The 27,790-nt window shown below is 35.9% G+C and overlaps 1 protein-coding gene across 1 annotated transcript in view; it reads right to left on the bottom strand.

Annotated features, from left to right (window-relative positions):
* Positions 1–27,790, bottom strand: part of SEMA3D (semaphorin 3D) — a gene marked incomplete at both ends in the record, with an annotated part of 133,847 nt that overhangs the window by 26,650 nt on the left and 79,407 nt on the right. The window contains 3 exons of the mRNA XM_082661799.1: positions 9,970–10,114; positions 12,824–12,893; positions 14,076–14,190. Of these exons, the coding sequence (XP_082517925.1) occupies positions 9,970–10,114; positions 12,824–12,893; positions 14,076–14,190 (330 nt within the window). The remainder of the gene's footprint in view (positions 1–9,969; positions 10,115–12,823; positions 12,894–14,075; positions 14,191–27,790) is intronic.

Raw genomic sequence — 27,790 nt, 5'->3', positions numbered from 1 at the left:
TTCTTTAGTCTTTTGAACTATTCTCTTCTTGAATTAGCCTCAGATCTCAAAAGACAACTGTCTTTGCTCGTTGGCAGATGGAATGGCTAATGATCATCAAAGAGAACCTTATGAAACAAATTATCATGCTTATTAAAGCTTCTCAATGTTTCTCCAAAAAGATTTCTAAATTATATCCATTTACCTGTGTTTTCTAAAGTTCCCAAAGTGAGCTCTTTTCTTGCAAAGGTACATGAAATTTGAGTTGAAACAATTAAGAAAGTGATCTATAAACATTATTATTTTCAGTTTCCTTTAATTAATGTAAAATTTCAGTTTTAACTTAAAACCATGATTGTTAATAAAATGGAACAAATCAACATGTCATAGAATTACTTGTAAAAGAACTTCAATAGTTTGATATCATAATTATCTAGTTTTTCATAACTGGCGTGAAAATTTACTGTGAGCAAGTCAACAACTTCCCCTAAAGAATCTGTGGGGAAACCCTCAGGGAATTTTTCACTTCTGTCTAAAATGCGCTTCCTGTGCGCCTTCTGACATCCACTAATTCAATAGTTAGCATACCCTGCCCCCTGGTGGTAAAAGTAAAACATTCACACTGGTATGAATTCAATGTGCCTCTCTCCCAAAACATGAAAGGGGAATTATTTCATAAATCCCTTCAAAATATTACTTCAAATATCTCCCCTCCCACATACTGAATCTATTTTATGATTTTATTATATTGTAATTTAGTAAGTTATCTCAGAGAGAACAATGCTGTTACCACATTTGAATTCTTCATTGGCTAATACATTCTCTTGGAATGGAAAAGTTTAGCTGGATGATGCAGGCATAGAAAAGAAAACGAGTAATATTAAGCAAAGTTTATAAGAAAGTGCTGCTTTCTCCCTGTTTTAGTTTTTAGACAAGTTGAAACATCATCTCCACTGAACTGAGCCACTTATACCCAACACTAATTAGAATCTTGTCAAGGCTCGAAATTGTGCTTCTCAAAGCATTCACAAGCGTCATTCTCAAGGAACTAAAGATACTGGAGTTAGTCACAGTAAATGACCCTGACCTCAAATTTACAGCAATAAAATCATAATAGCTCACTAAATTACAAGAAATAGCAAAGAAGTTGTACTTTAAAAAAAAATCTGTTAATAATTTTCTATAAATAGCTTGAGAATATATATATCTTTCATAAGAATCTTGCATGTGAAAAGAAACTGATCTTTTCTTGATCAGTTTTATTGACTTGTCCCAGGTCCGCACCAAAAAGGTTAGAAATGTCCTGGAATGTTAGCCATTTGGTACTTACTGATCATATTCCTAGCTGGGTGTTGGTCTAAAGATCTATGACTGTATCTTCAGTCATTGTTTCTAGCACTTTGCTTTCAGCCAAGTGAAATCTGTCAACTCAGTAATGCTAGGAACCCTATATTAAGTAGATTAAGCTGTAACTCAAAATGGATACGGAGCTCAAATGATACAAAGCTCTTGCCCAATTACAGGCTGCATGTTTGAGACTCAGTCAAAGGCCATTCATAGTGGGCTTATAGCTTATAATGCCTGTGGTACTATCTGGTGGGTCTATTATTAAAATCAAAGCAAATGCAAGATTTCTGCCTGCATTACATTTTTGAAACAGCCCTCCAACTTAAGAAAAACATCTCTTTTGACTTTGTAGCTATAATCATGCAGTAGCCAATATTTCAAAGGAAATAACATCGTGCCATTCAAGTCAGTTTTTTATATCAAATTTTCAAACCATAAGAAATTTTAATGTGAGAAAGGATAGGTGAATGAAGCTAGGAACATTCATCAAAGAAACAAACGTGATAATTTTCCTCATTGTTCACCTCTGACAAAGAAGTTTCAGTGTAATAAAATCTAACAAAAAAAGAAGAGAAGGGAAACCTGGCTTCTACTGACTATTATAAAATGCTCTTTGAAAATGTTTTTTTTTTTCATATGGCAGCTTTTCCTCCTGGCATGCTGCCAGTGTTTGGATAAGATCTTTATCCTCTAAGTTGCTGTGTGTGATCTCTCTGGTCTGCGTCTCCACTCTGCTTTCACAAATGAAAGTGATTTGGTAGAGATACTCCCTGAGGTTTAAGATTGTACAGTTTGAACCAAATATTAAAAACCAGTGGAATTTTTCCTTTGATATCATAGCTGCATCTCACACAGATCTAAACTTGGGATGCCAAGTATCTTATGCAGGTAAATGGAAAGTAGGAGAGAAAAATTCCATAAAGGAAAAAGAGAAAGCGTGGGGGAAATGCTACATCTAAATAACCATATTCAATTATTTTCCTTCCACAAATCCTAGAAGACTTTCCTATTGCAGCTATACATCACAGGTATTAAAAATCTAACGAATTTTTCCTCTGTATGTATGTACTTTAAGTTCTACCTGCTGACTCAGTCCATCTGAATATACTGTAGAGGGCAATTTATTTCTGCTTCCAGCTTTCTAACATTTGTCTGACTTGCATCACTTTAGCTCCTGTGACTGTAAGAAATAAATCAGGGAACTTATCTGTGTCTCCACCTACTGTTTCAAAAAACTCTAAGACAGTTTAAAATATGAAGGGGGGAAAAAAAAAAGAGCGAGCTATTACCAAAACTCTAAAATGTCCGTATGTTGCTGGAAACAATACCAGCACAAGAGCAGAAGAAAAAAGGACCTGCCTAGGCAGCTCTGAGATGAAAGGGTAAACCCAGCGGCAATAAGCCCTGGTTGCATGCCTATCTCCCAGGGCTGGCTGCCACCCTGACTAGGTGTGATCGTGTTATGCTTGGCACATCTGCGTGTTTGCAGAGGGCCTTCAGTCGTGCAGTGGGAAGCAATGGATAAGAGGAGAAAAATGGGTTTTATCCAATGAGAGAACTTTGCCCCTTGGCAGGTCCCCAGACAGCTGTTACAAGTTTTCTCCCCCTGCTGCTTCGGGCTATTCTCTACAGGTTGCAGTTTCCTTTTAAACAAATCAGAGGGGTGATCAGTGCGAGGGAAGACATGGCATGAGGCACAACTGAACTGGGCTTTCATTTTTAGCAAAATGGGACAAATAAGCTAAATGTGTAAAGAAGTCTCATTTTTATTTATAAAGTAAAACATGCAAATTTAATAGGTGTCATCCTATCCCCCTACTTATTCTTCTAAGAGTCAGTTTATAACATATATGGGCAAAGAAAGATGCTATATTCAATATGAGTTAGAAGGGCCAGAGATATAAATATACAGGTAAGTCTATCTTTTTTTGAAGGTTCTCCTTTTTTTTAGAAGAATTTCTATACCAGAAAAATGAAAACATGACTGAATGGAGTAAGTAGCCTGGGATTTGGAGAACCTCATTTTAAAAGCAAATGTTGGCCCTATGGAAAAGAAAGCTGAAATCCAGTTGAAGAGATTGATTTGTTATTTGAATCAGCTGCCTTTCACCATTTGCGAGAAACACAGCCTATATACAGTTAAAGGAAAATGGTAGAGATGTTTTGTCATACACCCTTAGAAACTTGGAGTCAGGAGGCCCAGATTCTAGTCCTGCCTCTGCTTCTCCTTTCTAGAATCAAAAACCTAGAAGGGGGGCTTCCCTGGTGGCGCGGTGGTTGAGAGTCCGCCTGCCGATGCGGGGGACACGGGTTTGTGCCCCGGTTTGGGAAGATCCCACATGCCGCGGAGCGGCTGGGCCCGTGAGCCATAGCCGCTGAGCCTGCGCGTCCGGAGCCTGTGCTCCGCAACGGGAGAGGCCACAACAGTGAGAGGCCCGGGTACCGCAAAAAACAAACAAACAAAAAAAACCCCCACATTTTGGCTATAGTTAATAGTGATGCAAATGAACATGGGAGTGCTAATCTCTCTTCAAGATCCCAATTTCAATCCATTTGGACAGATATCCAGAAGTAGGATTGCTGGATCATATGGTAGTTCTACTTTTTAATTTTTTGACAACCCTTCATACCATATGTGGAAACAACCTAAATGTTCACTGACTGATGAATGGAATTTAAAAAGTGTCTATAGGGTTTCCCAGGGGGCGCAGTGGTTGAGAGTCCGCCTGCCAATGCAGGGGACACGGGTTCGAGCCCTGGTCCAGGAGGATCCCACATGCCGTGGAGCAACTAGGCCCGTGCGCCACGGCTGCTGAGGCCACGTGCCACAACTGCTGAGGCCTGCGCTCCTGGAGCCTGTGCTCTGCGGCAAAAGCCACCGCAATGAGAAGCCCATGCACCGCAACGGGGAGTAGCCCCTGCTCTCCACAGCTGGAGAGAGCTTGCGCACAGCAACGGGGACCCAGCACAGCCAAAAATAAATAAATAAAATAAATATTTTTTTTAAAAAAAGTGTCTATACATATAGTGGAATATTATTCAGTCTTGAAAGAAAGGAAACCCTACCACTTATGACAACATAGTTAAACCCAGAGGACAATACACTAAGTAAAATAAGTCAGCCATGAAGGACAAAAACTGCTTAATTCCACTTATATATATATATATAAAACATAGTCAAACTCATAGAAGCAGAGAATAGAACTGTGGTTGCCAGGGACTCGGGGGAGTGGAAAATGGGAAGTCATCAATCGGTGGGTATAAAATTTCAGTTACACTGGGTAAGTTCTAGAGAGCTGCTATACAACATTACAGCCTGTAGATAATAATACAGTACTGTACACTTAGAAATCTGGTAAGAGGGGAGATCTCACGATAAGTGTCCTTAACACAATACATTTTTTTCAAAAAGTCCTTTCTTCTCACCTTTCTGATAAAAGAATAGTTTAAAAACTGAAGCTCACTTTCAAGTAAACATGTATTAATATTTACATTTACGCATAAATCATAAAAAACCCTTATCAACACAGAATGAAACTACAGAGTAAATTTTTAATAATCAAATGTCAAAAATAAAATCTTCTGCCTTTACAAATCTTCCCTAGATTTTGTTGCCTGATCTCAGTTTGGTTTCTATATCTGACCTGTTATCACTCATTGTATGGTAGATTCTTCCATACTGCATTTCACTTGGAACTTATTACCAAGACCCAGCAGTTCAGTAAGGCCCATCTGAACGAAATATAATTTGTTCAGAGACTCTGTTTGGACACCAGAGGGCAGAAGAATCACTTGAAGTGAAGGAATTCAATGTAAGCGAATCTTGTGTATTCTTGAATTTCCAGGCTTATTAACATTGTAGAGTAATGATATCATTGTAAGGCTAGGAGTTTAGGTTTGACTTTTTATCACAGGAAGTACAGAAGTCTGTCAAACTAAAAAAATTAAGTAGCTATGGCACACAGAAAGTTCTAATGTTTATTTACCGGAGTGATAATGTCAACAGAAGGCACTGCTGGGAGAACAACCAAGAATTCAACCTCCATAGCAACATGGATGAGAAAATGTAAGTGCAAAGGTGGTGTTTAAAATAATCTATTTAAAATGTTTAACATAAGTGGAAAGTGGCTTTTAGAGTAAAGATCCTGACATTTCATAGAAAGCAAATTATTCAGCAATGCTTTGATTAAAGTAAGATGTGTTCCCCTGAATTACAATAAAAGAAATGCCAAGTGCAATAAGGCTTCAACACTTCACTATTATTTTTGTAGAGAACAGACTGATCTCTGGAGAAACAATGTAAGGTTCTGTTTGGTTGTTTGATTTTATCACTTTGAAGGCAGAATGGCATGGGAGTTAATGGCATTTGATTTGGAGTTACATGGCTCTAAATTTAATCCTAGTCTCACCACTTGAAAAACTATGAGACCATGAGCATGTGCTTACCCTCAATGGCTTTTTCTATTTATTTTTTTAAATTGAAGAATAGTTAATTTACAATGTTGTGTTTGTTTCCGGTGTACAGCAAAGAGATTCATTTATATTCATATATATATATATATTCTTTTCTCAGAATCCATTATAGGTTATTACAAGATATTGAATATAGTTCCCTATGCTATATAGTAGTACCTTATTGTTTATCTATTTTATATATAGTAGTGTGTATCTGTTAATCCAAACTCCTAATTTATCCCTCCCCCCTCTTTCTCTTTTGGTAACTATAAATTTGTTTTCTATGTCTGTGAGTCTATTTCTGTTTTGTAAATAAGTTCATTTGTATCATTTTTTTAGATTCCACATGCAAGTGTTATCATATGATATTTGTCTTTCTGTCTGACTTACTTCATTTAGGATTATAATCTCTAAGTCCATCCACGTTGCTGCAAATGGCATTATTTCATTTTTTATGGCTGAGTAATATTCCACTATACATATAATATAAATCCCACATCTTCTATATCCATTCATCTGTTGATGGACATTTAGGTTCATTGGGCTTTTTCTTATCCATAAAATTGGGATAATAATATTTACACCATTAAGTTGTCTGTAAGAATGTACAGATAACATGAGTCCTTATTACTGTGTCTGGATCATAAGACAGGTTCAATGATGGTTTTTGACTAAAATTTCTGAGCTGGAGGTTTGTAGAAAATAAGACTCATAGCTTCACTTAAACAAAAATTACTACAATTAGGCTGCTTAAAACAAAACAGAACAGATGAGCAAGTATGTCAGGAGAATATGTAAAAATAAATGCAGTTAATTTTAGGTAGAGCATTCAGTAGCATATTAATCAGGTGAATTTAGGGGATAGGTGAGTATTAGAGAATATCAAAGAATAAAGGAAAAAAGACTGGTCAGAAAACTTCAACATCCCTATTCACTCTGCCATGTTTGGTGATATGATATTGAGAAAATTATTATTCTGGGCATAAGTTTCCTCCTCTGTAAAATGAGAGTGAATTATGCTGTGTCTCTCATCCATTCCGGTTCTTAGATTCTCAAACTTAACAAGAGACATTACTTGATACACTGTGAAATATAATTTCAGTGATTAAATGACAGAGTTATTTAAATGGTAACCTTAGTTTATGAAAAGCTTATTTGTGTAGCAGATTTTCATATCAGATAGATGATATTCCTAACTTCAGCACCAGCCCGCCAAATATAAAATATAATGTGGAAAATCTGACTAAGCATTGTATGCAACTAAAAGATAAGATATCACTGAAAACAAAGAATTAAGGAAGCCAAAGGTTACACATTTACATACGATTTTAGACATTTTCAAATGTGGTCACAGAGATTTCAAAGAGAGTACAAAAGTAGCTAGTTACTTCGAAATAACTGATACCCTTTAGTTATGGTAGCTTTCTCGATACTCTTGCAAACCTTTCGGGGGAGTGGTTATCACTATTCTTACAGAGAATCAATTGGAAAAAGATGGTAAATAAAAAAAAAAATTTAATATCTCAGTAATATTATTTTACATAAATAAATTTTTTTAACTGGCTTACCTGGTTGCTCCCCATCTAAAACCAGTGTAGACACAATCTGAGTTTAGTTCAGAACAAGAAAGAATGCTGCTTTTAAGTGAAACTATAAAGCAAGATAAATAATCCCTGACAGTAACTAGGATATATTTTTCTGTCCCTAAATTCTATAAAAGAACATAATGTACCTGATCAAAGAGTGTTCTAACAGAGTCTTCCTAAGGGAGACTTTGTCTTTCTGTCTCAGTTACCAACAGTGGCCCGAGTATGGGCTGTGGATTAAAGATTAGTTACGAGGCATAATTCTCAAAGCTTAGCTTCAGATGCGAATGTGTTTACACATTTACAAAAGCATAGGAGAATAATGATGTTTAGGAAGGATAAAAGAATAATTTTGTTAAATAGCACTTCCTTATGCCTGATGATATTTTTCCTTTTATCTAAATTATTAAAAAGAAAGAAAAGTATTTTTGGTAGTTTGGATACAACTTATTCCCTAGACAATTCTGAACTCTTCAAGAAAATATCTACAGTGTAAACACTTTGTATTTTGAGTACTCCAACAGCAAAGGCTGCTCTGTTTAACATAAGGAGGTGCTTCTTTCCTTACTGATGAAAACCCTCCTCACTGACATGTATGTTTTACTATTCGAGGGTCACATATCAGAGAAGTGCCCATGTGCTTCCGAGCAGAGTCATGTAAGGTGGGAGTTGCCTTTAGGCTCCCATGACATTCACAGGTCTCTCAGGAAGGAGCAGGGAAGTGGTGACAGCAGCCACCTCTGCAGCATCTCCAGTCTACACTGTCAGATGTGATCTGGATGTATCGGCAGGTGGTGATTTTGATAATCAACTTCTAGCATTATAAGAATCAACTGCTGTATATAGGTAGGGAAATAATTTTCTGTAATGAATGTAGGTGATTTCAGTCCCAAATTCTTTCTCATGTAAATCCAGATAATTAAAGATTTGTTTTTAATGGCCTGAATGGTCACAGTCTTTATTTTTTAGAATAAACATATGTAGAAACAACTCAGAATATGATAGTCTCTGACACTGAATCCCAGAATCCTAGTATGGTCAAATTTCCCCAGCTAGAGAACACTGTGAAGTTTTATCAGCCTCCTCAAACAAAAAACAAACAAACCAAAAAACTCAAACAACCTTCACACATATAATCATTGTATATACTATGTATATTCAGTAAAAGATCTTCCATTGAAGGGAAAAATAGATATAATTTAACTTAAAAAGTTTTTAATGTAGTGTCCAAGTACAAGGACTCAGAGCTTGGACTCTACCAACAAGATATCTGGGTTTAAAACTCAGTTGCATCACTCACTAGCTTTGTGACCATGGGCAAGTTACTGCACTTACCTGTGCCTGGATAGCTCATCTGTAAAATGGCATTAATAGTAATAGCATTTGCTTTATAGAGTCATTATAAAGATTACATTAAGATTTAAAAAGCCTTTAGAAGAGTACCTACACCCTATGTTACTGTTTAAAAAAAATAACAAGTACAGCTTTGATGTTCAAAGAAAATTAAAAAGTGAATATTGAAAATCATAATATTACTTGCAGAAAGTTTTTTCCACCAAAGTTGAGATTATCCTATAATCAGTTCAGAAACATCCCTGAAACATATTGAGGAATTACGAAAGGGAAAATAGACATGGCTGTAAAGTGTGGTTCCCAAATTTAATCAGGTTACATAACAGGAAGATGAAAAGAGAATTCAGAAAGCCTGGCTACCAGCTGTTTTCTCTTCAAGAACACACATAAGATAAAACTCAGTAGAATTAGATGGGTTACATCAATGATTTTTCTGGGATTTTGATGACTATTTTGAGCTCTTGGTAGAAACATTCATAATGAATCCTAATTTTTTAAAAGAGGCATTTTACCTGTATATTAGGCCAATTAACTAATTCTAAAATATTTAAATAACAAACTGTTTTAATCACATCAACAAAACAAAAGCCATTTATAATGCACATACAGATTTTAAATCGCAAAGTTTTTCCAAAACAGATGCAGAAACTCTGAAACACATTTCTTACCTGTTTCATTTCTGCTCTAAACATGACTTATGCTATTTGAACAGAATTTTGGACTCAGAGCTTTCTATGTCTTTTCCACATCTAAAATATGCATATAATTCCAAGGTGCAACATAATAAAGAAAAGATAAATGCAGAACAAGAGAACAGATCATTTAAATGAACGATTATAACAGATGTAGTCTTTTTAAGGCAGAAGTGGGGACTAGAAGACTCTTAACTACATGCAGAGCTGTATGTGATGAATACTTACTAGCATTTCCTTCTAACTTGGAATATTTGTCATTCTAAATACTAAATCATTTTGATGATTCTATAGACATGTTGAGGATAAACTCTATATTCTCAGAGTAGTGCTCCTTACGATATAGCCCATTGTTTCCTGCAGTATTTAAAATTCTTACTCAAACGAAAAATGTTAAGTTCCAGTGAAGGTCAGACATACTAACACATCACTGTAAGTAAACAGTTATTTTAAAACCACAGTGCATGTTGCTGTGGTGAATAGCATAGTTTATTATAATAGGATTAGGAAGAGAATATGGACTTAAAATACTTTGATTATTAAGTATGGATACATACTGTACCAGGTCGGGGATAAGGAATTCTTCCATCATACTGCACCCAACGATGATCTGCACTTTCCTTATGCGCATATGGACCATTAAAAACTGCTCTGATGTCAGCCATGCTATACACACACACAGCAGAGCCTTTGAAGATGGAGCTGAAAGGAAGCAACATGATTCAGTCATTCACTGGTCCATTCAGTGGACATTCACTGAGCACATGCTATAACCAGGTGCTGTGGACACATTTATTCGGGACATTCTATCTGACAGCTGCGGCAGACAAAATGTGTGTATGTCCTCAAGGAGCTTACAGCCAATTAATCCCGAATAAGTTTTGATAACACTTTTATTACAGGTAATTATAGTAAACTAAGCAAGCACATAGATGGGTACCCAATACAAGGCTGTCTGGTAAGTTTTCAGGGAGTAGGTAGCATCTAAATTGACATCTGACAGACAAATAGGAATTACCTGGAAAAATTGGAGGATAGACGGGAATATGCAGGAAAGAGTATTATATTTATTCACATGCTCTTGAATTTTATTTGAAGTTATTATAGCATAATGCCTTCTAAAGAACTTACGAAATCAGAAGTTATATTACCTGCTTTTTAAAAAAAGAATATTTAGATATGTAAATAATAAATATTTATCTTTCTTAAAGTGAGTGAATGTCCATAAATACTGGCTATTAATGATTTCCTCATATAATTTTTATTAATTTTAAAAACACTGAAATAATCTTTTTGCTCCTTTTTGAATTTCTGAGTTTATGTATATAACTTATCTGAGGCTTAAAATTAATCATGATTACACAGTAAGGGGGCACATCTAATTAAGAGGCAGCAAAGCACCATGGGAATTCAACAAATTTTTGCAAACTAATGAAGAAAATTGTTAGCAGCAGCATCAGATATTTCATCTTGGTTTATTTCCAGAAATTAAAAGGCATTTTCTCTGAATCTAAAATTTTCAATGATTCCTGTTCTTAAAAACAAAATCACACTTTACACTCTAAGAGACTTAGCACTACACAAATGAGTTTAGGATTCACTAACATGAGTAACTCAATCATTAATCATTCTTGGAATGACATTAATGCGAAGCATCAGGAGCTGATGGTCAATAGGCAGCTGGGAGAAAACTAGCTGTTAAGAAGGGAAGTGATGGCCCCATAAAAATCATATGACCTGCCTACAATACTTTAAAGGAACGACACATCATGCTGTTATTGCAGATTAATTACATCTTCTCATTGGACCAAGGATGTGACTTGCATCCTGACATTACCTCAGTCTTCAGGGCAGCATTAAAAATAAAATAACGAAGTACACCAAGAACAAAGAGCTGACTTGTAACTTCACACTCTGGGTGGGCAAAAACTCGATAAGAGAAAAAGAGAAGTATCTTGCGGCTACAGTTCTTTGGCACACATCTATGTCTTGTGAGTGAAACACACAGTGACTTTAAAGAAAATTCTGTGAATGGAAAGATGCCAAGAGAACCAGGGCTGAGAGACTTGACTTGAGTAACTACAGGCACGTGGTCTTCCTGCACCTTTTTAGTTCAGATATAAATTAGCAGAAACATGGAGTTCAAAATAGCAGCTTCTTAGGATATCTTCTCTAGCCTCATATTTAAATATTTCCACTCTAATTTTATAATTAACCAAATAGTATTTTGTTTTTGATACATTCTGAACCAATAGTATATTTGACTTTATCCATAAGGTTTTGTGAACTAAATGACAGTAATATCTCGGAAAATAAATTATAATTTTCCCACAAAATATTTTAATAATTTATTCAAAAGGAGGCAGTAAGACCATTTGTCTAATACTAATGCCAATACTGCCAATTCCTCCAATACTGATAGCAATATACATTGATAACGACCGATAGCAGCGCTATGGAAAAAGTGAAAAGTATTTCAAAGAATGTAACACAGGCAGTAGTAGGTAACAAGAATAAAAGTGCACCTGGAACAGAGTCAAATGTAAGTTAATGAATTAAATAAAATTAATATTAAATAAGATTAAGTGGGGGTCCAAATATTCTTTGAGAAAGCTTCATGGCTGCTAGGACAACTTTTAAGGAAGTGACAGAGCCTCAGTGACAAGTACAGGCCAGTATTATGCAGAAAGAAGACAAGAATACAGGCGTAGAAATTAGGAAGATACTTTTAGTCGAAGTCCCAGTATTACTACTAATTGGCTACTCTTCTTTGGACAAGTACATGTAATACAAACTTCCTTTGCCTAAGTTAGTAGAGCAGTGATGACATGGTAATAATAACAGTCACACTTCCATCTTTGCAGAGTAATGGGGAAGTGCAAATAAGAGCATGTGAAGACATTTTAAAAGACAAGAGTGTCATCTCATGATGATAGCCTAGACAATGACTAAGACATGTATTTTGTTGGTATTACTTCTCTGTCATGCAGCTCAACCTATTTATTATGATTAACATATGTATGTGCCCTTGTATCCAGTAATTGTAGTCTAGGAATTTAGCTCACAGATATACTTGCTCCTACAGGGAATAGCGTATGCACAAGGTTAGTCATTGAAGCATTATGTGTACTAGCAAAGGACTGGAAATGACGCAAATGCCTAGGTACAGAGGACTAGTTAAATAAATTGTGTTAATCCATATAGGGGATACTTTGCTGGTGTAGAGAACAGAGACATTTTTATGTAATGATATTAAAAGATTTCTAGGAAACAATAAATGAAAAAGTAAAATTTTTTAAATGTGTGTTTTTTCACACAAAAGGAAGGGACAAAAAGAACATATAAGTATTTTCTTACATAGATACAACAATTCTCTAGAAGGATTATAGGCATTTTTTTTTTTTAACTTACCTGGTTGTGGTAAAGACTCCATATACTACAGGATTTCTTTCATCTCTTGTGGGGAGTAAGTAAATGTCTTCTATTAATGGGAAAAAAATAATGATTCTACATTTGTATTTTTCAGTATCATGTTTGCTTTTTCTTTAATAATGAAATATTCCTGAGACTCTAAACAGTATATAAAATTAAGATAGCAGTGAAAGTCATTACACTATGACATAAGAAATTAAGGGGAAAAAGACAAGTTCTCACTAGCTGTGTGACACTTAATTGAACATTCACCCTCGAAGGTGTTTACTTCAATCACCTATGAATGGGATGGTTCACTTGATAATCTCCATGACTGTTTCCAATTAGGAATATGTGATTTCATATAGAACAGAAACTAAAAACAGGTTATTTTTACCCTCCAGTGTTAAAAAAGTGTTGTCCTGTAATTGTGTCAACTTGTTAGTAATTCAATTACCTATTTGGTAATAATATGAAAATAGCTAGACTAGTTCATTCCTTGTGTGGTATTGTGTAATTACTTGTGCAACACTGATACTAAAGTATATGTAAATAATATTCTTTAAAACATCATTTAAGAGGTGAGCATACTTATATACAGCATGAAAAATCATCCATGAATACTGAATATATAATTTAATACTGTAAATACAATACTGACACAAGTCTTTCAATGATATCATCATTTTTACATTGCATGGCAAAACCAAAAATAAAGTTCAAAAAGTAAAAGCTAATGATACTAACTTTACAGCTGAAAAATTCCTTCTAGAATTAGCTTTGAGAGGAGTAAAAAGGGGAAACAAAAGAGAATCTAACGCTTCTCAGAGTATCCTTTTTATTAACAAGTCAGAGCGACAGAGTTCACCAGATCTCCAGGGCTCTCCAGCAGAGGGCGTCTACAGAATAAGGAACCCAAGTTCTTGCTACCTATAGCCAGTGGCTCCTTCCAAATGAAAGACCACATGAAGAATGGATGGGCTTTGTAGTCCCAGAGCTAGTATCTTTCTGTCTCTTGCTGCAGTTTTGTTTCCCTCGTAACTTTGAGGACACTCACAGAAGGGGAACTTCTTCATTACGATGAACACCCAGACCTAGAGCACCTCCAAGTTCTTTGCGTGTGGGAACTTAGTAAGCACCACTCCTGCAAGCTGTCCTGGGCTTTATAATCAGTCATTTGGGGCTAAAATAAATTAAATGCTGAATTACTTAATTAGTAAGACTTTTTGAAGAAAAATGAAACGTGACTTACGAAGCTCATCAAAATGAGTATCTGCCCCATCACTTCCAGGAATTGAGCAAATCAGTCTGGCCTTGAGAAAAGTGGTCCATTTGTTTATCAGGCTGCGTTGTCCTCCTACATCATTCTGGGGAGAAAAAACACAATAAAGATACAGATTTACCAACATGATTCTATCACCAACTCAAACTGGTGGTTATCATAGGCAGTGTCTTATTAATGTCATTGCTTTTACAAAGACAGAGAGCTTGAATATTTAAGTCCATGAATTTTCGAAGGAGGGAAAAAGCAGTTTTGTCCTTCAAAATTAAATGCTTTTCTCACAGTTAAATGTGCAATGTAAACACCATAGCTCTGCTGAATGAGCAGATGCATGCAAGCCAACAGTAAATAAGGCAGGCTTGGAATTGACTCCCATTTCTGCCAAGTTTTGCTCTATGACTTACAAACGATTATTTAATTCTTCAAGTCTCTGTTTTCTCATTGACACAATATGATTAATGCCTTGAAATATGGCTATTTTTGTTTGTTTGGTTTTGGGTTTTTTTTTTTGCGATACGCGGGCCTCTCACTGTTGTGGCCTCTCCCGTTGCGGAGCACAGGCTCCGGACGCGCAGGCTCAGCGGCCGTGGCTCACGGGCCCAGCCGCTGTGCGGCATGTGGGATCTTCCTGGATCGGGGCACGAACCCATGTCCCCTGCATCGGCAGGCAGACTCTCAACCACTGCGTCACGAGGGAAGCCCGAAATATGGCTATTTTGATTATTAAATGGAAAATTTTTGTCAAGTGTTTAGCAAAGGCCAGGCAACTTGTATTAAAAAAAAAAATGTTACGCACTTCCCTGGTGGCACAGTGGTTGAGAGTCCGCCTGCCGATGCAGGGGACACGGGTTCGTGCCCCTGTCCGGGAAGATCCCACATGCCGCGGAGCGGCTGGGCCCGTGAGCCACGGCCGCTGAGCCTGCGTGACCAGAGCCTGTGCTCCGCAACGGGAGAGGCCACAACAGTGAGAGGCCCGTGTACTGCCAAAAAAAAAAAAAAAATACAAACTTCCAGTTATAAAATAAATAAGTCATGCACATGCACCCCAGTGTTCATTGCAGCACTATTTACAATAGCCAGGTCATGGAAGCAATGTAAAAGCCCATCGACAGACGAATGCATAAAGAAGATGTGGTACATATATACAATGGAATATTACTCAGCCATAAAAAGGAACGAAACTGGGTCATTTTTAGGGACGTGGATGGATCTAGAGACTGTCATACAGAGTGAAGTCAGTCAGAAAGAGAAAAACAAATATCGTATATTAACGCATATATGTGGAACCTAGAAATATGGTACAGAGGAACCAGTTTGCAGGGCAGAAATAGAGACACAGATGAAGAGAAACAAACGTACGGACACCAAGGGGGGAAAGTGGCAGGGGGTGGTGGTGGGATGAATTGGGAGATTGGGATTGACATGTATACACTGATGTGCATAAAATGGATGACTAATAAGAACCTGCTGTATAAAAAATAAATAAGGGCTTCCCTGGTGGCGCAGTGGTTGAGAGTCCACCTGCCGATGCAGGGGACACGGGTTCGTGCCCTGGTCTGGGAAGATCCCACATGCCACGGAGCGGCTGGGCCCGTGAGCCATGGCCGCTGAGCCTGCGCGTCTGGAGCCTGTGCTCCGCAACGGGAGAGGCCACAGCAGTGAGGCCCACGTACCACAAAAAAAATAAATAAATAAAAAATAAATGAAAAAATAAATAAATACATAAAATAAATAAGTTATGGAGATGTAACATACAGCATGGTGACTATAGTAAATAATATTGTATTGCATATTTGAAAGTTGCTAAAAGAGTAAAAAAATAAATTTGCAGCCATGTATAGTAATGGACATTAACTAGACTTATTGTGGTGACCCTTTTGCAATATATACAAATATAAAATCATTATGATGTACACCTGTAACTCATGTTGTATGCCCATTATACCTCAATAAAAAAATGAGAAAAAGATATTCTTTAGACATTTAGCAAAACATAAGCATTTATATCAATTAGGTAGAATAAACAGGGTTATGCTGTTCAATAATTCACCATAAAGAGATATTTTTCTTATTTTTAATTTAATATGTCCCTGTGAACACTAAATTAATACGATTTTCTGTTTGACTCAACTAGATCTGCTATGCTTATGATAAATAAATAAGGATGTTTCATGGTATAAATACATTAAGTACTTAATTTTGACTTTCAAAAATTACTTATGAAGCCACTATTTCCATTAATATATTTCCATTTAAATCTAAATTCTATGAAAAGTTTTGTCTTTCATGCCGTCTGTGTTCCATAAAGTTAATAAACTGTTTGCTGTCAAATTTCAGGTCTCAATATCTAGGGACTAGCTTCCCTGTGATTCTTTTATCTATGAAAATTAAAGAAAAGCATATACATGACCACTCCAGACAGGAGATTCAAAGTCATATAAATAGAGGCTCTTCTTGAAGAAAGAAATGGGGAGGAGGAGAGAGAAGGGAGGGCAAGCAAGGTCATTGAGAACGGAGACCATAGCTGTCTTTATAGCCTTAATACCTCACACCAAGGGTGTACCGTGACACCCAGAGTGAATGGTGTTTAACATCCCTCTCTGCTAAACAGAAGTATTTTAAGTAATAGCTCTATATAAATGAGTAATAATTATTATTTGCTTGAGTTCTTTAGGTTTATAACAATTTAAAAAGGAGAATAATTTAAAATTTTAAATACATTCAAATTCAACAGTTAGCACGAACTCACATTTGCACTTAACGAACAAAATAATCACACCTCATAATTTGCACTATGTCTCAGTGTTGCAAGTTTTAAATAACTCCAAATCAATGTGAACTTACCCTTGAAACGTGTAGCTGAGTTCATGTGTGTTGAAGACTGACTATACATATACATGTACACATAAATAAACATAATAGAAACACAATGGTAACCACAGCAATTGTTTAGAACTTGGATAAACAAAAGACTTTTCTGGCAGTAGTACTCTGTCACTGATACTGTTTAGAATTGCTAATACATGGTGATAATAGAAAGCAAAGTAACATCTAGTTGGTTTTCTAATAGTTTTTAATTCTTAGCAGAAAATGCATTCTCTTATTCCTTTTATGCAGAATCTGCTTCAGATATGCCACTAACATCCTGCTTGTCAGGTACTTATTAAGATCATATTTAATAATTCATGAATAGCTAAAAATGCAAAATAAAATTGACAAAAGTCTTTAGAAAAATATAGATAAAAGTATAGATAAATGCCCAATAAACTGAGTTTTCTCTGAAATTTCTTTGTTGGGAAAATGAGGACAGACCTACAAGGTTTAATACTCTCTAAAATTACAGGTGGATTCACACATGCAGAAATTGGTTCAGGAAACATTCTAGATGCTGGACAGACGAGGGAAAGAACAGCTGGTGAAACAATTCAGAACATGTATGGAGAACCAGGACAAATTTGGTTTAGACTAAGACTGGGATAAATTGAAATAGAGGAAAATGTTACGAAAGTAAACTGGGGTAAGATCAAGGAAGGGCTTGATACCAGGCCAAAGTGTCTGCATGTAATTTAGTACACAAGAATTACTAAAAGAATTACTAAAAGAATTACTAAAAGATTCAGTAATTAGCAAAGAAGTGAAGAAAATGAATATATATTTTATATAATAACGCTTTAGAAACAAACATGTCTGTAACTGCTCTTAAATTTATATTTTGTATATGGTGCCTCTATTATTTACCATTGCTCAATAATAAAAATAATATTTCAGCTAGCTATTAAATGATTTCCTATGTCTGCAAATGCAAAGGCAGACTTTTCTGCACATGACTTTTTTTTTTTTTTTTTTTCGGTATGCAGGCCTCTCACTGTTGTGGCCTCTCCCGTTGCAGAGCACAGGCTCCGGACGCACAGGCTCAGCGGCCATGGCTCACGGGCCCAGCTGCTCCGCGGCATGTGGGATCTTCCCGGACCGGGGCACGAACCCGCGTCCCCTGCATCGGCAGGTGGACTCTCAACCACTGCGCCACCAGGGAAACCCTACACATGACTTTTATTTCTACTGCTAATATTCTCAGATCAGTTAATAAATATAAATCCAGATGTTAATACTGATGCTTCCTCCTAATGTAATAATGAATTCTATGTTAATGTACAGAAGGATCCCAGTGACAAAATGTGTTATCTGGCATTATTCAAAAGAAAGAGATTTTTAAATAAATTTAAAAATAGACGATAACTTATCTCCTCATCTTTCTCCTGACCCTTGACTTACATCTTTTTAAATTATCACACCTAGCCTCTGTATGTTTTTATTTTAGCAGAGCCCTAGTTGTACTAAGCAGAACTCTAAAGCCTATTTTAAGGCATCTTCTTACATATTTATAGTATTTATAAAATTTTCATCGCTTATATTTGTATATTTTGATTCAGTAATAAATACTACAAAATAGTGTTGATTCAATATGCATGAAGAAGTATATCAACTATCATGAATATAATACCAGGGACCATGTTTGGTTTACTGCTTTACCCCTAGCACAGAGCAGTTATTCAAATTACTTTGCTAAGTGAATAAACAGATAATATCAAATATTTGCTCCATAACATCCCTTTAACGATTGTACATATTATTACTTCATCATAAAAACGAGCAATCACATTCTCTTTTCAACACATTATTAGATAAAAGTGACAAGAAATGGCTCATTTTCAAACACCGTCCCTCTTTCTATTTGCAATTATCACCATATTTAAGACAAACCATGAAAAAACTCTATTCTATCAGCTCCAAATTTGCCAAAAAGAGGTTTATACTGTACCTGCATATTTTTTTCAACCTGACAAACGGAAAATTGCAATCCTTTGAACAAAAGAATCTTTAAATGCTCTCTCCTACCCATCTAGCTGCTGTGCATGGCCTCTCAAGGAATAAAAAGATAAAAAACAAGCAGAAAAATCCAGGTCAAAGATGAAAGCCACCTGCTATCAACGGGAAAACAAGTATAGTTTCTGGGATAATAGCTCTCAGGAATGGATTATAAGCATTTAATGACTGGATAGTAACTCTTACAGACATCCAGAAGCATGACCTGGGATGGCAAAGTTCAATTCACAAGGAGTTGTATTTCTCCTGCAGGGAAGTGTCAGTTGACTGACTTTGTGGACCAGCTCTCAGTCCCTGGATTTGTTGGCAAATCCACAAAATCCCCCCCTGAGAACTTTAAGCCCAGAAGAGGGCTGAAAGGGAAGTAACCACTTTTGTACTCAACTCTCACCTCCTTGCTTATTTTTGTGAAATTCTAAAGAACACAACTGTCTAACACTATAGATTTATTATTGAGATGTCAAAATCAGCAGCTTTTAGTCACTGGTCACTTCTGTGTGTCTCCACTCCATTTATCACAGCTTCTTTGTGGTCAGATTGCCAAAAGCCTCGCCATCCTCTACACAAAGATGCAGATGAAAGTAGCAAAGAAATTAAATGTAAACAAGCCCGACCACGTGTGCAATCTGGGTGGTGAGTGCAGAGGTTGCCTGTTTCCCCATTCTTTACAGCTTTTTATATGTTTGCAATATTTCTTAATTTTTAAGTGATTAATGAAAACAGAAAATTTAAAAAATGAAAGACAAACACAAGTTACAATCTCTGTGCAGCTTTAAAGCATAGTTAACTCTGAATCATTGGATTGGGTGATGGCTGCATATTATGAAATACTGTGATCTTCTAATCCTGCTATCTCCTAATGGGGCGATCAGTCAGGAGGCAGGTTAATGGTGACTCCATTTTCCTTCTACTGTCATAGCAAACTCAAGTCCTTATAAATCTTACACAAACATGTAGAGTAGCTACAAGCTATAACACGTGAACTTTTATTGAGTGTATCTTTTGACCTTCGGGTCACTATGCTGGGTTCATCTGTTAAATGTGATTTTATCTCTATATACCATCCTCTCCAAGGATCTCTCAGCACTTTATAAATATTGTCATTTTCACCTTTATATTGAGAAACAGAAGCTCTTGGAAAGTGTAATAATTGACATTTAGCTCCTCTGCTCTTAAATCATGAACATTTTATAAATCAATGAAACCTCTAAGACATTTGTGAACACGGTATATTCTATTAAAACAGAGATGTGCGTTCAGAAATTTGTAGCCATATTAATTAGTTTAAGTTGAAGGACACCAGGCTTTTCAAATAAATAAGTACACCTTAAGCACTTAAAAAAAGAAAAAAGGTTTGATGGTGAAGTCAGAGGTTACAAATTCTCTTTTGCTTAAAATTTAGTTATTTTGCCTAATGGAGCTCTTCTGCATCTTTGTGCAGACAAGAGAAGGGAATTCCCTGAAGCACTTTAGAAACCATAATCTGTGCAAGTTTGTGCACCCCTCTCCCACATTCTACCCATCAATAACATTTAATCTCAGAGATTTTATCTTGAACTAACACTACCCACTTTCTTGTGAAGTGTGATCCAAATACCACAAAACAAAACATTTGTTTTTCCATAACTGAAGCTATCACATGAGACAAACACACAGGCTTTCTACTGATCTTTTTTACAAATTAAAAAAAGATTAGGGCAATTAAATACTTTTCTGTCTTTGATTTAATGCCTGGTGTATTTCTATACATCATTCGTACTCTTTATCTGATTTGTTATTTAGAATAACTGCTGTACCTTGCAGGTTTTAAATAATCTTGTGTTGAGATATATCTTCAAATCACCTAAAGACCCGTTTGCACCAGGAAATTCTGAAGTAAGATCACAGCAACTGACATTTCAGAGCAATTGTTCAATGTACTTCTCTCTGGGCTGCCTCAATTTTCTCTGAGTTATTTCTAGGGACAGAATTTAGAAACTCTGTAAACTTAATACAGATGGTCTATATGGGCTGTATAAGTCAATAATAATGATAAGGATAATCCAAATGCAGGATGGCCTATTTAGAAGTTTGAAACTATTATCATCATGTGGTAGAAACAAAAAGTCAAACCCAGAATAAGATTCCCAGGAGGCTCATTAGGAGGACATGTATATATATTAAAATAAAAGTCATATATATATATATATATATATATAAATACACTGTTAGAGGAAGAGCTTAAGTGAGGATATTTTAATACATTAAATGAACTCATGAAAGATAGTGAAGTTAAACCCACTGAATCAAATGAGAGAACTATGTTGTACTTTCTTTTTCAGCCTATGAATCTTCTTCAGCAATACGTCATAACAATATTTCATTTAATTCTTTCATTGAGATGCAAAAAAGTTATGATCACTAAAAATAAAAACATAAAAGGAAAATAATAACGAGTCTTCTACTTATCTATTAATAATCTTGAAATACCTTAGCAGTAGAAGAAACAAAACTAGGCAAACTCAAACATCTCAAAGGGGAGAAGAAAAAACAAACAAAAAACTTGTATGGCAGGTATTGCACACAGTGGTTTTTAAGGGATAACTTCTGAATAGACTTTCAAGGCAAAAAAACTTTTTTCTTAAAAAGAACTCTAGTGTTTAGACATGACTGTTTTTGATTTGCCACTGGAGAATCGAAATGGAGAACATGTTTTTCTAACTACTTCAAAAACTTGTAAAGATTATTAGAAATGCAGGACTTGGGTAATACACTGTGCTAAAGAATTCAGTGTCTAAGATTTAACAGATTAAATTTAGGCAAATCTAGGCATATTCAGCGGTCTTTTTCAGGTAGGATCAGAGTTCATTAAATTAAAAAAAAAAGTGTTAAAAGCTACGGCCAACAGTATTAATCCTTGCCTAGGAATTTCTGACAGGAAAACAGATGGAAGTGAAGCAAAAGCACATCTGTAACTTGTGGGCTCTAAATCTCTCATTTAGGTTGTAAGCAACAAGCTGAAAGTAAGCAAAAAAAACCCACAACTCGGGGGAAATCAATAAATACGGAAAGTGTCATCAGCCTAAAAACACAAATCTTCAAAGGCAGTAATTGTCCAAATAGGATCATATATCAAAATAGACAGTGCAAGTAGAATCAAAGCAAAGGGCTATTAATTAGACCCCCAGGCAAGTTATGTGAAAGGTCCAACCAAACTGAATTCCTGGCGTGGACAAAAGGAAATACTGCAGAACAAAAAGGGAACTGGCATAACCTGCAGCTGTAATCCGGAGTGGGCTAGCATAAGTAACCTAATGGACAATGCTTCCAGAAATGAACAGAATCCCAAAATAATGCAAAACAAACTTGAGGCAGAAAGCTGCAAGCAAGCCCCACTGAAGTGACTGGTATTTATACACATTAACTTACAGGGTGGGTTTTGAAAGGAAATACACACAGACACACACACAGACACACACACACACGGTAATAAACATCACACAATCATAAATAATAGTATCAGAAAGGACTAACTTGCAAAATAAATAGACACAAATCTTTTCAGAGGGTTTATTTCATGCTGTTTCACCTACCCTTTCAGACAGCATTTATTACCTCTCCACGAAGACCTGTGTAATTTACCATCTATGAGAGCAGTCCAGGGTGTACGGTGCACCATTCAGTGCTTGAAAATATTGACTGTTCAAATCAAAGAATTATAGAGCCTGGCAAAGACTTTAGAAAGCATTCTAGGCTAAGCACCTTATTTTAAAAATGAGAAAACTGAAGAAGTTGTTTGATGGGAAAGTAGTGACACTACTAAAAAATAATTCATTAGTAAATGTGTTCTCCCATTTGTAATGATAAACACACTGAGTTTGAAAGAGATTCTTTGGATGAAGGTACTTATTATCCTGAGGCTGTCAATTATCTTCTAGGTCAGTTTCTTTACTATTTAGTGAATCTCTCTGTTCCTATCTCTTGTCCAAAATTTGCATTGTTCAAATTGTTCACATAATTTTCACCAGAGATGTCTCCAAATTCTTCTGACTCTATCCAAAAATAAGTTCTATCCTCAAAGTACAAATATTGCTAAAAATGAGAGCAAAGTAATAATAATAATTTTAACCTTTAAAACTGATGAAATACCATCTCTTCTCAGTAAACTCTGGTAACTAACCTGCCTCTCACCACCCCCCAGCTCCCAAAATATACACATACTACCACTCTTTCACTCCTAAGCAGTTAATTGAGCTGACTCCAAAACTGTGTATGTATGACGTGTATATGTGTGTACATGATTTTTGACATGTAACTTAGGGTGGTATGATCATGTACTCACATTATTCACATGTCGATCTCTTAGATGGTTAACTGCTTGAAAACAGAAATCTAAGTAGCCCTTGTTTTCCAGTACTTTCCTCTGTATCTGTCAAGATCCAAATTCATATGATCTCATTTAAGCCTTTCATTTGCCTGGTAAAATAGTCATAGAAGAGATGGGTGTCCTCATTTTCTAGGTTAAGAAAGTGAGCTAGAAAAAAGTAAAGCAGATACATGTCTCTTTTTGAATTATGGTTTTCTCAGGGTACATGCCCAGTAGTGGGATTCCTGGGTCATATGGTAGTTGTATTTTTAGTTTTTTAAGGAACCTCCATACTGTTCTCCATAGTGGCTGTATCAATTTACATTCCCACCAGCAGTGCAAGAGGGTTCCCTTTTCTCCACACCCTCTCCAGCATTTATTGTTTGTAGACTTTTTGATGATGGCCTTTCTGACCGGTGTGCGGTGATACCTCATTATAGTTTTGATTTGCATTTCACTAATGATTAGTGATGTTGAGCATTCTTTCATGTGTTTGTTGGCAATCTGTATATCTTCTTTGGAGAAATGTCTATTTAGGACTTCTCCCCATTTTTGGATTGGGTTGTTTGTTTTTTTGATATTGAGCTGCATGAGCTGCTTGTAGATTTTGGAGATTAATCCTAGTCATGTACTACAATGTTCATTGTAGCTCTATTTACAATAGCCAGGACATGGAAGCAACCTAAGTGTCCACTGACAGATGAATGAATAATGAAGATGTGGCACATATATACAATGGAGTATTACTCAGCCATAAAAAGAGACAAAATTGAGTTATTTGTAGTGAGGTGGATGGACCTAGAGTCTGTCATACAGAATGAAGTAAGTCAGAAAGAGAAAAACAAATACTGTATGCTAGCACATATATATGGAATCTAAAAAAAAAAAAAAATGGTTATGAAGAGCCTAGGAGCAAGACGGGAATAAAGACGCAGACCTACTAGAGAATGGACTTGAGGATATGGGGAGGGGGAAGGGTAAGCTGGGACAAAGTGAGAGAGTGGCATGGACATATATACACTACCAAATGTAAAATAGATAGCTAGGGGTAAGCCGCCGCATAGCATAGGGAGATCAGCTCGGTATTTGTGACCACCTAGAGGGGTGGGATAGGGAAGGTGGGAGGGAGGGAGATGCAAGAGGGAGGAGATATGGGGATATATGTATATGTATAGCTGATTCACTTTGTTATAAAGCAGAAACTAACACACCATTGTAAAGCAATTATACTCCAATTAAGAGGTTAAAAAAAAAAAAGTAAAGCAGAGATGTAAGTCTAGATTTGACTTCAAGTTAACATTCATATCATTTGGGCAAAAGTTATTGATTATATCCTTACTGCCAAAACTAATATGTGACTTTTAGTCATAATCTTACCTGACTTCCTTTTGGTGTGTGACATTACTGATAACTGCCTTCTTCTTGAAACCGTTTTTATCCCTGACTTGTGACAGTACTCTCGTCCAGTTCTCTACCTGCTATCAAATTATTTCTTCTCAATTGCCTTTGTGGACATTTTCCTCTGCTTTTTCTTAAACGTCATTGTCCCTCAGGATCCTGTCCTTGCTGTTTGATCTTGTACTACAAATCTTCCTGGGCAATTTCAGACATTTCCATGACTTCAAGAACTACCAATACACTGGTGATTTCTACATTCCTGAGTCTAGACCCTATTGAGTCTCAGGTTTATATTTTTAACTGGTTATTATGACAGCATAACCCAGAACTACATCAAGTTCAATATGTTCAAATATAAAATCTATGCCTATAAACTTTTTCTGGTGTTTCTTAAGTATCAGAATGTATCTCTTTGTGCATTTTCCTAATTTCTGCCATATCTTCTGGAAAGCACAGTTACTAACAGTATAGGAGTCTTTTGTCTACAGGGATAGTATCAAGGTCTTTGGAATAGGAGTGAGGGAGAATTAAAATGCATGGAGGATCTAATAGGACAGGAAGTTGTTGCAGCCTTTTATGTACATCGTGGAATCAATACCTGCAGTTATTAATCAGTCCTAATTATGAACAGGAAAGATAAGACTTCTGTTGAACTTTCGTGCATGTTTTAAAAGGAAACAGTCACTATCCTGCTAATTTTCTATTTGTTTGTTTTGCTCCAGTCACAGTAAACCTTTTTTTATTCCTTAAGTGCTTTTTCCCACCTCTGAGATTTCACATGTGCTTTTCCTTCTGCCTGGAATACTCTTCCCCATCCCTGTCACCTTTGCCCTGCAATTTCCTCATCATTTTTATCATCTGATTCAAAAGTCACTTTCTCAGAGAGACCTTCCATATACAATCTAAAGCCCACCTATTCTTCCTAACTGACCCTGTGATTTTTCCATTATAGCAGTTATCACACCTTCCACTTATATGTTAATCTGTGTGCTTTCTTGTTTAATGCATATATAATGCACTAGGTTGTAAACTCAGTAAGGACAAGTATGATGTCTTTTTTTAAAAAAACTTCTATAAGACTACTGCTTAGCAATGCCATGTACAGGGTTAGTTACCAATAGATGTGTTAAGTAAATGAATGTTTTGATAGTCTATATTTATAATGTAGCCACTAGCCACACGAGGCTATTTAAATTACAATTAATTAAAGTTAAATAACATCAAAAATTCAGTTCCTTAGTCATACTAGTCAAGACTAACATGTCAACATGGCTACTATGCTGTAGAGAACAGATACAGAACATTCCCATCATTGCAGAAAATTCTATATTAGACAGCACTTGTCTACACCGGGCAATTAATAAAAGAGTGGTAATAAATTAAGGACCTTTTAGAAATTGACACATACATTCTATCTTAGAAATATCTCTTGAACTTATATGTATCTCTTCATTCCTACTTTCTTTAGGGAACTACCTAAAAGGTCTCCCAGTCACGCATATTTCTCAGTCCAGATATATTCTTGAAATAATTAATTGCTGAACACTTATCAAGTCACTTCTCTTCCTAAAAACATTTATAATTTCTCATTATCTACACATCAGAGCTGAAACTCCTTACCATGAAAATAATACTGCTTATCTTCCAATTTACCAGAATTTATGGAATAACATTGCTCCCCACTACCCCTCGAGTTCCAATGACAACAAGATTTCACTGTCCTTTAAACAAAATATACTCTGTCATAATGCTGCCTGAAATGCCTATCCTCCTTTCCTGTCCTTGGTGTAGTCCCCCTACCCCTGTAGGACTCAATTTTTGAACTTCACTGAATGCACAGAGTTCTCAGTCTGACCTCGATCACATTATATTGTGATTATCTGTTTATGTCTCTATTACCCTCACTGCACTCTAAGGTTTTAAAGAAAAGGGACAGTGGTTTACTTACCTCCCAGTGTCTAGTCTTACTGCACTTTGCACAGAACTTATATTTTCTCGTTGAAATAATGAAATGATAAAATAATGAAGGAATGGGTTACAAAATTGAAGAGATTCACCCTTATCCTGTAAACAATTCTTTGTTCATTTTGTGTAATTTTTGCTTATTTCCAAAAGCTCCTCCCCACCAATCACTATATCTTACTGACTAACAGTAATGTCTTTGACAGGTCAATAAAACAACTTTTACTTTAGTTTAGTAGCTGAAGACATAGGGAGCTCTTAAACTGTCAACAGTTTTTCATTGGCCTGAAGGTTATCAGGTAAAAATGAAAACAAACAATAATAACAAGAACAACAAAACCTTAATATTTCCAAATAAATAGGTACTGTGGAAATATCATGGTGGGACAAATAGTATAAAGGACTCTCATGTTACTGACAAGCTCTGTAAATTCAGAACAGTGTACACAGTTACTCTTAACTCTCTCTAGCATGCTCTCTTCCTTCTTAGCTTTGTTTATATCTATTGAACTTAATTTTGTTTCACAGCATAGACGTACATTACATTACTACCTGTTGAAAACAGAAAAACAATATTATAATAACCTCATGGGATAAAAAAAAAATGAAACAGAGAGGCATAAATATGTTCCCCCAAATGTCACAAGAACATTTTTTATGTGAAAATAATGTATAACAGCAACAATGATGCTGAAAAGCTATTTTTTAATTTAAGCTTGTTATTGTTTTGCAGGACATTCTTTTTTAAAAGACTTCAAGTCATTTTTAATCTTGACAGTGAAATCTCCACTTATGAGTGCTCACTTTTTACCGCACTTTAATCCTAAATTAATAAATAAAGTTAGTAACTTGGGCAGGGTGGGAGGCAATTAAGAAATTACAAAGATGCATTTAGAACCAAATATTGTAAACACTGACCAGTGGATCATATCGTAGTGGGAAATGCTGAAGAGGGTGTTAATTGAAGACAGGGATTGAGTAAAGAGATACATGAATTTAAGAAGAACCTCTATTATCTCTCTTTTTTTTTAAGGAAATTCATCCATCACAAGTCCTTATTTGATATCACAATTTGTTAGCTTTTTATCCAAACACA

Source organism: Grampus griseus (assembly GCF_964374135.1).
Source record: "Grampus griseus genome assembly, chromosome: 9".
NCBI classification, from domain to species: Eukaryota; Metazoa; Chordata; class Mammalia; order Artiodactyla; family Delphinidae; genus Grampus; species Grampus griseus.
Note: the sequence above shows the minus strand (reverse complement) of the source record. Positions and strands in the feature narration are given on the sequence as shown.